Here is a 14,473-nt window from a genome sequence, read left to right on the forward strand (position 1 = left end):
ACAACAAATATATTTCTAACCGTTTATTAATCTAATTATTCAATTTTTTAGTGTCCACCTAAGTAATGATTTATATATATATATATATATAGATAGATAGATCACTCTTTGTACTCAATCGTAGAGAGAACCGGCAATGCTCCGACCGACACGAGATCATAGGCTCGACTCACAGCTAGCATACATGCCATATCCAGAAGAAAACATATAATGGTGGCGCTGCTGTCGCTCTCCCTGATTGCCAACTTATACATTAGACAAATGTACTTATAATCCTTTTTTTTTTCTTCTTAACTCCTAAATATATGTTTCCCTTTTACCTCTGTGATAGTCATACATACAGGCTTTTTTAATACTCTCCCTAAAGGAAAACTATATATTTTGGCTATCAAAACGGCTTCTCGATACAACACCGAGTTGAGAGATTAAGTACATAAATCGTAGTTTTGCGAGTGCTTTCGTTAAGACATCAGCAATTTGATTGTCGGTTCGTACCCGCGTTTTAAAGCGAGATCTCTTTGAACGGCAGATCTCGCAAATGCCAACTGCTCCGCCTCAACGGGGTGACGCGGTGAACACCCAGAAGGGTGGCCAAAAGGCGGCTCTGGCTAAGCTTGCCAAGCAATAAAGGCCGTGGATGGCGACCACGATAAAAAGCTGAACTTGAACGCGATGAGCCCCGTTTTGACCCAACGACAGAGTTTTGAAAGATCTGACTTTGGGACGGAACGGGGTAAAAACAACCTTTCGAATGACGGATACCCACCAGCGTGAGCGGGGAGGATCGAAACGCAATGGGGAGACATGCCCCGGCACGTCGAAGCGATGGACCTGTGAGTCGTGGGAGAAATCCCTTAATACAGGAACGCAGGGTGGGATGTATTTTGAACGCGAGCCCAGGAGGGGAGGCTTAGTCGGTTGATCGTCTCAGGAATCCTCCTCTGGCTGTCCTGGCTGAGCCTCTCTTCTGACATCCCAATTTGGGTTGGCCTCTGCGGGGTAGTGGTACCAGGTCAAGCAAATCTCGTAAGATTTGTACGCTGCGTGCTTCCGACGCAGTAGACGTTGGGGCAACTAGAGTCCCGTCGCGCCCAAACCGAGGGTCAAGCCTTTAGTTCCGCTCTCCCTGAGCGTCGAACCGTGAAAAGATCGGTACTCCTTTCGAGGAGGTCGCCGCCTAAGATTAAAAAGGTTCCGACTCGCTGAGTGCGTCAGGGATGTCGCAGCAAACTTGACTTCCGGATCTCCAATAATATTTGAAAGCGTAGGAGTGAAAGACAGTGGGCTATGCGAACCTATTGGCGCCCAGAGAGAGGGGTGGTAATGTCTTGAAGACGCTATATCACCCTTAAATCGGAAAAGCGTGAAGCAACGCATACACTAGCTGTCGGTTCGTACATACTCGACATCAATTACATTATTTTTATATAAATCTCTTATATAATGGTATTTGATATCCACATGTTTCGTCCTTTCGTGAAACTCTGGATTTTTTAGCAGTTTTATCGTACTTTGAATATTCATGAACAACATAGTTTTGCCAGTTCCATTCCGGTTATTGTCATTTGTACTGTTTACATAATATAAGTCATTCGCAGAGGTAGGATTACAGTCTGTCAAGAAGCGCCTTATCCATATAATATCTTTACCAACGCTTGCTGCACTTACGTACTCCGATTCCGTAGTCGACAAAGAAACACATGATTGGTGCTTGCTCTTCCAAACTATAGCAGCCCCTGCAAGTAAGCAGATCGAACCTGAAACTGATCTCCGTGTTTGTTTGTCGCTACCAAAGTCGGCGTCACTGTAGGCCAATAAATTACCTTCCTTCCCGTAATACAGTCCGTAATCGGCTGTCCCCTTTAAATACCGTATTATTATTTTTACAAGCAACCAATGGCCCTCGCTAGGTTCTTCTAAGTAACGTGATACAATGCTTGTAGCAAAGGAAATATCTGGCCTACTGACCTTTAAAAATATAAGTTTGCCTACAGCCTCAAGATACGGAACGTTGTAGGCTCTTTTACTAAAATCATTTGATTGCCAGCACGTTTCGATCGGCGTATTAACTGGATTCGCGTTTGTCATATTAAAAACCCGTACAATGTCGTTAATATAATTCTCTTGACTTATAAACGTCGACCCATCTTTGAATTTTAGAATTTCCACACCGAGAAATTTCTTTACGTTTTTAGTAAAAGTAACCTTGAATTCTCCCTTCAGTTTTTCGAAGAAAGCATCTATCAGATCATCATGCGTGGTAGCAAGAAGTCCGTCATCAACATAAATCAACAAGAGCAATTTTAAACTGCCTTGAATATATGTATAAAAACAGGGATCAGATTGACTTTTCTTAAAGCCATAATCGACCAGAAAATCTTCAAAAAGCTCAAACCAGCACCGAGCCGCTTGTTTTAGTCCGTATATGCTTTTCTGTAAACTACACATGCGCCCGGTACCGTCATTGAAACCGTCCGGCTGTTTCATAAAGATTGTTTCTTTCAATTTACCATGTAATGGGCAGTCTTTACATCAAACTGTCCTAGAAGCAATCCTTCACGCGAAGAAAGAGCAATAAGTATTCTAAATGAATTAAAGCGAGCCACGGGGCTAAAGGTTTCATTAAAATCTACTCCTTCTATCTGTGAAAAACCCCGACCGACTAGCCTTGCTTTGAAGCGTAAGCTTCTGTCATCGTTCGGTTTATATGAGTAAACCCATTTGCTTCCAACAATTTTGGCGTTAACTGGCTTTTCTACATGTACCCAAGTGCCATGTTCAAGGAGAGACTGCATTTCATCCTTCATGGCGAGTTTCCATTTCTCATTGTCGCTTGAATTCATTGCTGCCTCGTAGTTTTCCGGCGCTACTTTTGAAAAATGAGAAAGAACACACCCGTAGAAATCTGTTTGTCGACGTACGCGTTTCTCCCGTACGTTATTCGAGGTATCATCGTCACCTCCGCCTGAATTATTCTGTATCCGGGCTCCGACAACCAATTCCGAAGATTCATTATCGGTAAGGTCAGTTTCTTGGCTATCGGAAGTTTTGTTTTCATTTTCGTTGACTACCGAGAGTTTTTGTTTACCATCTTAAATATCTACTTCGGCGATGTTGTGAGCCAATCGCTCCGATTTGAATATGACATCACGACTAATAATAACATCGCGCAACTCCGTTACATATATGCGGTATCCTCTATAGTTTTCAACGTACCCGACGAAAATGCCCTTCACGGATTTCCTACCTAATTTCCTTCTCTTTTCTTTTAGGATATGAACGAAACATTCGGTGCCAAAGACCTTTAAATGATCAATACATGCCGATTTACCCGTCCACAATTCGTATGGAGTTTTTCTTAGAATTTTAGTCGGACCCGTTTTGTTCAAAACATAAACAGCGGTGTTGGCGGCCTCAGCCCACAGGAAGTGCGACAGCTCTGTATTTGAGTACAACATTTATCGAACAGCTTCGACGATTGTTCGGTTCTCGCGTTCCACTGTACCGTTTTGTTGTGGAGTATATGGTATAGTTACCGTATGTTTTATGCCTCTACTTTCAAAAAACTTTTGGTTTACATTTTTGACAAACTCCTTGCCACCATCGCTTACAATTTCCTTTACATCATTGCCGAATTGATTCTTTATTTCTATGCAAAACCTTTGCAAGTATCCAGAAGCTTCTGATTTTTGGCGCAAACAATAAATTTTATCGGAAACTCGAGTAGTCGTCTTTAATAAGCAGAAAGTACCTATTTTTGCCTATTAATTCTACCTCCATCGGCCCACATAGATCGACATGCAAGATTTGCCTCGATTCTTTAGCGCTCTAGCGATCAAGCCTACAATGAAAAGAATTTCGGTGAGATTTACCGCGCGCGCAACCGTCACAAAGCTGATTATCATGATTTAGATTGATATCGACAGTTTTCAGAATTTCGTGTACATGTCGTTTGTTTTGATGACACATCCTTTCATGCCAGAGCTGCATGTTTTCTTTATTGGCGGTAAAGCTCAACCTTTCAGACATTACTACTTCTAAATCGACTTTATACAGATTACCCGCTTCGGAACAAGTTGCAATGACTATATTATTATTAAGCAAGGTACAGACTTTCCCATTATTTGTAACTTCAAGGTCAATACCCTTTTTAGTACAGGCCTTTAATGAAAGCAAATTGACACGTAGCGTAGGTATAAATAAAACATCATATAACACACAGCTCACACGCTTATCCGCAACTAGTGTTTCTATGTTTATATTCCCATACCCATATGCAGACTGCATGCTTCCATCTCCAAAAGTTACAGGAACTCGCTCTTCGTATTCGGTATAGCTCGAAAAGTAGTCTCGTCGCCAGGTCATGTGATCCGTGCTCCCGGAATCGAGTATCCACATGGCCGTCTTCTTCTGATCATACTTAAAACCGGCAAGGGCGATCTTCTCCTCACAGTTGTTTGTTGTCGATTTCGTCTCTGTATTGTTTCCTTGAAATCTCTTCGGACAGTCGCGTAAATAGTGATTCGGAGAGTGACACTTGTAACAGTTACCGCGTCTTGGATTCCCATACTTGTGTTTCTTCTGATTGCCCTTCTTGTTGTGCAATTTTGAGAAACTCAAGCTCTTGGTTTGCTTGGAAACCAATGCGATCGCTTGATCCTCCGAATTCTCTCCGTAGTTATCCACTCTTGATTCTTCTGTCATCAATCTTGCGGTTAGATTTTTTAGAGTTTTCTTCTCTTTTATTTCGGAGTCCCAGGCACTATGAAAGTGATTAAATTCTTTTGGAAGGCAACATAAAATCCGGGTTAACACCATTGATTCCAATATTTCACCACCCGAATTTTTCATCCTAAGTGCAAGATTTTCTATCTTGGAAAAATTTACCACAGCGCTCTCACTTTTATCCCATTTGAATTCAAAGAATTTCAATTTTAGCGCGAAATCCGACGTTTGGATAAGGTATTGTGTTGAGTTTCGCGCTATGTGCGAATCCGGAGTCAAAAAGAGGGGTTTCCATTACAAAAAACACTTCGACCATGAAATGACCTTCAAAATGAGGTTAAAGGTCAAAGGTTTTTGGTGCATTGGGTGGCCCACTCTATTCTGAACAAATTTTGTAGAGGTCATTTTTCGATATCTTAAAAATTAAAAAAACGCTTTTTGGCAGTTTTTCAAGCATTTGACCTTAAATCGACCTTCTCAAGGCCATGAAAAAAAAATTTAAAAATACCGTTTTGGACGTAAAATTTCCCGCTCTTTCCGAATCCGGGGTCAAAAATGGGGGTTCCTATTTAAAAAAATAAAGTTGACCTTGAAATGACCTTGAACATGACCTCCAAGGTCAAAGCCAAGGTCGTACGGATATGTCCCCCTCGAAGCCCAGCAACTTTTGTCTGAAGCAGTTTTTGATTAATCCATTATTTTGGATTCTAGAGGGGGTGTACGGGTGGTCTGGAACACCCTGTATGTATTTACATATATGTATATACATCTATATATATATATATATATATATCCCTCTTAGTACTCAATCGTAGAGAGAACCGGCAATGCTCCGACCGACACGAGATCATAGGCTCGACTCACAGCTAGCATACATGCCATATCCAGAAGAAAACATATAATGGTGGCGCTGCTGTCGCTCTCCCTGATTACCAACTTATACATTAGACAAATGTACTTATAATCCTTTTTTTTTTCTTCTTAACTCCTAAATATATGTTTCCCTTTTACCTCTGTGATAGTCATACATACAGGCTGTTTTAATATTTTTTACTCAGAACAGTTTCACCGTATGCCACCGTCAACATTTCAAGTGTTTCGGAGCACTTTATTTTAGTTTTTACACAAAAGTTGATGCAAATCCTTTGATCCATATTTTTCGATAGTAAGAAATCGCCGAGTACGCAAAACACTTATAACCTTTACGCCTCTCACAACCAAAAAAAAATGCTATACACTTGAAACTTGGTACAGATGTTCGGGAAGAGTGTACCAACATAACAAAACAAAAAAATCGATAATCGAAAGTACGTTGCCCGTGAAATTTGAAAAGTCACCTTACTTTTTGTACACACCTCGTATACTTCTTACGCCTAAACACCGAAATAGGAGTGTCAGGATCCTTTCATCAATGCGAATATCGTGGCAAGAAATTTCCCAAATCGGGTACAGCAGCGACAAAGACATCGACAGCGGCATCAAGTGCGAAACATTTCTTCCCGAACAGTAATCAAACGTCTTCGCGAAATTAAGTTAAATGCACAACATCCTAATCGTGTACCCCTTTTGACAGCGAGACATCGCAGAGGACGCTTAGCATATGCTAATGTACATCGGGCTTGGACATTAAGACAATGGGGAAATGTTTTATTTACTGACGAATCCCGGTTCGTCCTTCATGGAAGCGACCGACCACCCCTTGTTTGGCGTTATCGTGGAGAACCTTTTCGCCAGAATTTTGTTCGTCCGATTGTTGCCTACGGCGGTGGATCAATCATGGTCTGGGGCGGCGTTTCACGAAATTGGAGAACACCTCTGCTGATTGTACGCGAAAACTCAACAGCTCAGCGCTACATTGACCAAATTTTGAGACCGATTGTACTGCGCAGACGACAACATCAGACGGCGTTTATTCTAATGCAAAATTACGCACGTCCACACATAGCCAACATCACCAGATGCTTTTTAGAACGACATGACATCACATTGCTGCGGCACCCACCAATGAGTCCAGACCTCAATCCTATCGAGCATGTTTGGGACATATTGGGCCGTCGTGTGCGCAGAGAGTATCCAAATTTGTACAACTTGGCCGTATTAGAGCGTGCACTTCTGCAAATTTGGAACACCATTCTGCAACCCCAGATTGCCCGCTGCATTAATATGACTGAACGATTGGCAGCCGTTATTGAGAACTGGGAGGGGGGGCAATATCCGTTATTAAAAGAATTGAAATGCTTTTTTTGAAAAATGTTTTTTCTTCATCACACACACACACACACACACACACACACACACACACACACACACACACACACACACACACACACACACACACACACACACACACACACACACACACGCACACACACACACATTCTTAGGAGAATGAGTTTGGAGTCATTAACTACGGAGGAACTGACGAGCCTTCGGGTCTCATTTCTCCTAAAAAAAACACACATGAAGCGTATACACATGAAGAATTGTGATTCTTTAATTTTTTTCAAAAATTCAATTGAATAAAACGAAAAACGGCTTGAACGATTGAATTGAAACGTTGTGGGGTTTTTGTGGGCATATTGAACTGTAAAAGACACTCTTAACATTTCTGGGTTTCTCGATAGTTCCAACTTAGCGCTTGATTATCCCAAAAGCCACCAAATATCCTTTTTTTCTTGATTTTTCAAATTAATGTAAAGAATAAAAAAAAATTTTTTTTCAAAAACAGTAGTTCAGGTTTTTGGGAAAGGACCCTGCACAAACGTTATGGAAAAAAACTTTCTGTCAAATGTTCCTAAAATTTGGGAAAAGGTAGCTAATATCATGTAGATTAAATGTCTACATGGGTCCAAAGCTCGCCTATGGCTGGGTTCCGAGATACCAGGGTTCAAACACAGGCAAAACGACGGATTTCTGGATCACGGTTATTGACTTTATCATGTTGTTTAACTCACAGACACGCACACACTCATGCGCGGTATATTATATATATTGTGACGGTAAACGTCAAATTAGCGCTGATTATTTAGCTTAATTGCTGCCTGTGAGGGCAGCACCTGCCGGGGGGACGAAATTCGTAACTAAGGAATTCGGCACGCGAGCAGACGGAACGCGCGCGATTGAAACCGAACTAGTGAAGCGTCAACCGTCAACACGCCCGTTCGTCTTTGCTGTTTCGCCGTTGTTAATCCGAGTGCCGTTTGAGTTGAATCGCCAGTGGAATATCCAGAGCAGCAACATCTAGCCATCTACAATCGCAGCCGCCAAGGTGCCATCCAGCTACCAGTTCGAGGCCAGGACGAGTGTGTGTGTGAGGTTTCGCCATCGAGGGCGAAACCATATCCGTGCGCGCGTGGTCGCGACCGGCGACAAACAATTAGAAACTGTTCTGCGTTGTGCGGTTTGTCTGTGCTTCCTTCGATCGCCTGCTATTATAAGGTAAGCTGGCCAGCTTAATTTCGCGATCGCGGTTACATGATTGATTATTAATTCCCGACATCCGAAACGAGCGTGCGGCGACTCTAATAACAAAGAGCAGCGAGCGTACCGGCAAAGCGTGCTGTCGATGAGCGAACGTCAATGTAAACAAACGCGCGGGCCGACTTTGTGTAGTACTGGAATGATAATAAAAGGCTCCGTCCGTGTTATTAACAAGTAATTTTGACTCGCTCTTTTCGTATAGCTTCCACTCACTTTTCCCAGATTAGAAGACTTATTGGTTGACTGACGCACGTTTCCACATGCTCTCCGATTTACGTATTGAGAATAAATAATTACGCGCGTCCTTTTAGTATAATCGCGCGATTAAAATAATTAAACGGTTTTACCCCGTTACAATATATATATATATATATATATATATAACATTTTTACAATAACAAGATATAATAATTTTCATTTTTTAGTAACTTTCTGCAGAAAGACGTTCCTCATGGTACTAGAAAACACAAGCGCAATACTGGAAGGCCAGTACTGGTGCATAGCGGAGCAGACCAATTCAAATGTGAGTATGAATTGTTTATATATATATAAGTTCATACCCGATAGCGAAAATAATATATTTTATTTCTTTGGTTTTACAGATAATAATATCATACCGAAAATAATGTAAAAATAAATAAAAATAAAATTATTATAAAGTACTTATAATTATTATAATTTTTTTATATCTTCACCATGGAAACAGCATATTGACCAATTCACAAAATAGGACAATATGGCGCTATATAGGCCGTGTACCACGTTGACGCTGCGCACTTATATTTCCTCTTCGATATAATCAAGATAATGTATGAGAGGATCTCAATATCAAATCCGAGACATGGCTAGATAAGGCTATTCATGATTAAAAATATTTTTTTTTATAGCTATACCAATTTTGTCAAAAGTTTGACATTGCGATTTATTTATTTTCATTATATTAGGTTGGATTGGGTTAGAATAAAATAAAAACATGAGCACTGCATCAGCCAATTCGATAGCGTTTATCTTAATTTCACAATAACCGGTCATAGCAATTTTATAAGAAGAATAAATATCTTTTGTAATTTTATACCGATTTGATATTCACTAATTGAGTAAAAATTATGCAAAAGTAGGTATTAATTCATGTACAAGAAAAATAATGTTTCATTTTTTATATATTTTCTTACAGTAATTATTATAATAAATGTTACAATAAAAACTAATATTCTACGAAATTAATTATATAAAATGGCTGTAGTGGTGGTTATTATAGTATGCGACAGGCGTAACTTACGCTGCTAATAAGTATAATAAATGTTAACAATACAAACCTGCGATTATACCGTAACATTTAGTTAATAAAAAAATCAGACAATAAACATTGAAATTCCTCGAAATCGTTTGTTTCAAACGACTAAAGGTGTGGTTCTTAAGGAGTACGACAGCGGAAACTCGCCACGTTTAAGGTAGTTTATAAGTGTCTTTCGGGGGGTGAAGGGGCAGAGGGGTACCCTATGCTTTAACACGTAAGAGGGTCATCAATACCAACTTAAGATAATAAAATTTTGATTATCTCTAGATTTTTATTAGCCATGGAATATATGAATAAAAGTGCATGAAAATGTGTTTTATACAAGCAGGTAATATTTATTCAATTTTTATAAACGTATTATCAAGTAATTTTAATGGCATAATACACACGAAAATGTGGTAACGTCGCTTACACGTAACAGTTGGCAGCCCTTCTCCCATTGAATATGTGTGTTACTGCGCAAAACAGTCACTATACAAGTATACAACATAACCTGATTCTCCTCTTCTTATTTACTTAGAGTCTGCGTCCACGTATAAACAAATAAAATGTCAAACTATAAGTGGAAAGGACGTTTTGTAAGTAAACAAGGGTACCAGGCACTTTGTAGTAGATCCAAAAATGCTCGAAATCGCCTAAAGAAACTAGCAGCAGAACGAGAAGAGGCAGCTAAACGCAAAGAGGCGGCTAATCTTCGTTCAAATCTAATCAAGGGCAATAGAATTGTTGATTTGGATTATATGGCTGAGCAATTGGTCTGCTCCAAGTGTTCTTCAGAATTGTTTATATCAGATATTGAAAAAGAACAACGTAGCGGCCTGGGCTCGTATCTGTCCGTTCGATGTCGCATGTGTTTACATGTGGAGACAATAAAGTCTTCTCGGCAATACATAAACCCGTCAAGTGGACAACCAGTTTTTTCTATTAATACAAAAGCTGCATTAGGTTATACATACATATTTTTTTAGAGTTTAACCTGCATACACTTTTTCTTGTGATTGAATTACTAATTCAAAATTTTATTTTAGGAGCTATCCATACCGGCATGGGACAAACTCATCTGTCTGAATTGTTTACTGTTATGGAGCTTCCAAGCATCAATTCTCAGACATTTAAAAAACATGAACAAATCATTGGCCCTATTATAGAATTTGTTGCAAAAGAGAGATGTTCAGAAGCTGCAATGGAGCGAGCGATGACTGAAGAGAGTATAGAGGAAATGAAAAAGCTATTGTGAGTTCAAGTAAATAGGAACAATTGATTTGTCAAAATTATCATGCTTACTGCTATTGACAAGTGCAAGAAGATCAACATTAATCATAGTTTTTTCCTATTCAATGATATTGAAAAGTGTATATTATATAATAATGCTGATTAATTTTTATTTTTACTGATTTTTTACACATTATAACGGGGTTTTGGCTAACCCGCCGTTATAATCGAGAGGATAGACTAGTTGACAGCTCGACTTAACCAGTTACTGATGCCACGAGGTTAATACGCTGGTGCGTGGGTGGCCAAGCCCTTCGACCAGCCACGATGTCAAGCAGCCTCGTGGCCCGTGTAGAGCGTCGCAGGTAGCAGTGGCTGAAAAGCGCGAAAAGTAGTGACGAGCGCAGAGAATTCGCCAAGGATAGGGAGTGGGAGCCGGGCGCAAAGTCAGAGAAACGCAGAGAATAAGAAGGATAAAAATAATTTATATAAAGCACCAAAGGGAAAGCGTACAGAGTAGCAGATCGGCAAGGAGAGAGAGAGAGAGAGAGAGAGAGAGAAGCGGCAAGCCAGCAAGAGAGAGCTAAACGAGTCGGTACTTACAATGTGACGACAATGGCCAGGCCCTTTGTACAATAAGCGCTCGCTCGCTGAACGGCGTTCCCGGACGCCGGTTGCAGTGGTGAAAAAGCGTAGGACTGCCTAGCACTAGGTTCTGCACACGCACACCACCCTGTCAACTCGCCGCACCACTGCACGCACTCGCAACAATTTAAGGCAATGCCAGGTCGAAAGTCCGAATACTTCAGTAAGGAAAAGGAAGTCGAGGAACGCTAGACCACGGCAACTGCCCGAGCAAAGAAAAAAAAAAGGGAGAGGCCTGTTCTTCAACGCGCGTTCAAACACGTGTCGCCCGTGTTACGTCCGCCAGTCAATTGCCGCGGGAGGCATCCCCACTCCTTTATCGCCCTTTTCGGCAGCGCGACCACACACATATGCGCGTACCCGCGGACGCGACTCTCTCTGCTTATAGGCTCGCTGATAGACCTAACACGACTGTAGATTAAATTTAGAAGGATCAGCTAAGGCTATGGAAGCTGATCGTGCAGTTGAATTAGTAACCAAAAGTCAGATTCTGAAAGAAGCAAACGTACAAGTCGGGGTATTCATTGGCGATAATGACAGTTCATCGATTTCAGCAATCCAAAATGCCAGCAATCATAAAATAGTTAAGCAATTTGACATGAACCATTCAACAAAGAATGTTGGTGGTGCACTTCATGAGATTAAAAAAGTAAATGACCCAGAGAAAGAACTGTCGAATGATATCATAAAGTACATACAACGTTGCTTTGCTTTTGCCGTTCATCAGGATAAAGGTGATATTTTGAATATTCAAAAAGCAATTAGAAATATACCAGAACACTTATTCGACCATCATGAAAATTGTGGTTCATGGTGTAGGGATGATTCTGAAAATGGGATTCGATTGTACAATGTTGATTTGTACGACGCACTCAAAAATTTCTTCAATGAACTGGTTGATGATGAGTATAAGTTTGTCAGTGCTGCCAGTAGCCAAGCCAATGAAAGTCTCAACCACTCAATGTGCTCTAAAGCACCAAAAGGCAATTCGTATAGTACGTCAGAATCTTGTGATTATAGATTTAGTGTTACTAAAGCCCAAAAAAATATTGGAAAAAAATATTTGGTCAAGAGCATGGATACCTTAGATATGATTGTCAATAAACAAAAATTAGAAAAACATGCAGAAGATTATGAGAAAAAAGTAATGAGAATAAGGAATAAATCTAGTCGTCCGGAGTTTAAAAAACAAAGATTAGAGAATAAGATTAAAAAGTCACAATTGAGAAATAGAAAAGAGCGTTCAGACGATTATACTTATAAAAGTGAGATGAACCTTATTGACAAAAAGCAGCCTAAATGCATAACTGTATTGGATTTAAACACTCCATACAAATTCGATAATCCTAATTTAGCTGTTATATTTTTTGATTTGGAGACTAGTAGTCTCAAATCCAACTATGATATTTTGCAAATATCAATGAAGTGTCATAAGTATATTCTAAATGTGACAGGGTTATAGCGATGTTCGCTAGCCCTGTGTGCGGCACTTTCCTCGCGTGAACGCAGCGACCAAGTGTATACTATATAGCGACTACATACTTGTGTCGTTGCAGGATCTGGAGAGAGGAGCGCGACGATCGACGAGGTGTCGCCGTGAGTGCGAGTGAGAGCGAGAAGAGCGAGAGAGAGAGAGAGAGAGAGAGAGCGATTTTGACTGATTTTTGACGGCGAGAGAAGTGGGAGCGTAGCGGCGTGAGGCTTAGAAATTAAGAGAGAGGAAGGGCAGTTAGGCGCGAGCTCTCAAGTAATTAGGGCCGCCTAGAGAGAAGACTGGACGAGACGATATTTCGGCCGGAAGGGAACGACTGTCAGCGTTGCAACTGCCACGATTGCCAGGGAGCAAGTCGTTTGAAGGAGAGCCAGTAGACGTAGCGACCATTCGCCGTCTATGAGGCAAAGACCGTGCTGCGGCCCTTCCTGCAGCAACCTCAATCGTCGCCAGGGCGCCATTCCCTGCGGGTCTACGTTTTCGCCGGCGTTGCCTCTCTGTCGACGGACCGTCGGCATCCGGTGGGTCCAAAGCCAGTTTATCTCTCTCGCGCCAGCTCTCGCTCGATTACGGACATTAGCGTATTTTGATTTTATCGCGCACGCTGAGCGATCTCGCTCGCGTGATCCCGCGAACTCTGATCCCGGAAAGGTTGAGCGAGCGCGCTCGCCACGGCGAAGTTAATCTTGTAGCGATATTTGTGAAAAGGCGTCAATAAATGAGATCGCCATATGTAGTATAATTGAATTAAAGTGTCCGATTCTTTGTATCAACCTTCCCCAACCAGAGCGAACTTCGGCCTGTGAAAGTCAGCGCCGGTTTTCTTTACTGAGAAAAAACCCAAAAAATTAGCAGAGACCAGCCCAAGGCGCACGGAGGCTGACCACTCTTGCATAAATATATATATTTCACCAACGCAATCCATCCAACCACAAGTCACTAAAGTTAATGGTTTCAGTAGAATTCACAAGAAACTTTTTCAGCATGGAAAAGAAGTTTTAACTCTTTCAAAGCAAGCAGCTAGCAATAAAATTATAGAATATTTAGGTATATTTAAAAAAAAGTGCATTCTTGTTGCGCATAACTGCAATTTTGATTCCACAAGACTATTAACTATGATTAAAAAATTATCTCTGCTTGAACTCTATGAAGAGTATATTTATGGATTTTGCGATACATTATCAATGTTCAAAAGCAAATTTTCAAAAAAGAAAACTGGCTACTACCCTAGCCAGTGAGCAAAACCTTAAATGTGATGGAGCACACGATGCTGCATTTGATGTTTCATTGTTAGAAAACCTTTGCTTTGACAATTTTAGCTCTAATGATTTCATTAATAACACTACAACAATTTATGATGTCTTAAATCAAATGGAAAATACGCAAAACACTAAAAAATTATTGCCCTCTTTTGCACCATTGAAAGGAGTTTTGAGTGCATCCATGCAAAAAAAATTAGCAAGCTACGGCATTTCTTATGATAAGCTCATTGAAACATTTAGAACCAAAGGAGATTAAGGAACTATAGAATTATTACAAAATAAAGTTGCTGGAAAATGTACAATAATGAAAGCCCAGAAACCTATTCAAAAAGTTTTAGATCACTTAAATGCATCACTATC

The 14,473-nt window shown here is 40.6% G+C and overlaps 1 protein-coding gene across 1 annotated transcript; it reads left to right on the plus strand.

Annotated features, from left to right (window-relative positions):
* Nucleotides 1-10,050: 10,050 nt before the first annotated feature.
* On the plus strand, nt 10,051-12,821 carry LOC131672927 (uncharacterized). Its single transcript, XM_058950486.1, has 3 exons — nt 10,051-10,447; nt 10,531-10,735; nt 11,777-12,821. Exons 1-3 carry the CDS (start codon nt 10,051-10,053, stop codon nt 12,819-12,821), a joined length of 1,647 nt encoding a protein of 548 aa, XP_058806469.1.
* Nucleotides 12,822-14,473: the final 1,652 nt, after the last annotated feature.

Source organism: Phymastichus coffea, unplaced genomic scaffold (genome assembly GCF_024137745.1).
Source record: "Phymastichus coffea isolate CEN01 unplaced genomic scaffold, Cenicafe_Pcof_1.1 PCOF00012, whole genome shotgun sequence".
NCBI classification, from domain to species: Eukaryota; Metazoa; Arthropoda; class Insecta; order Hymenoptera; family Eulophidae; genus Phymastichus; species Phymastichus coffea.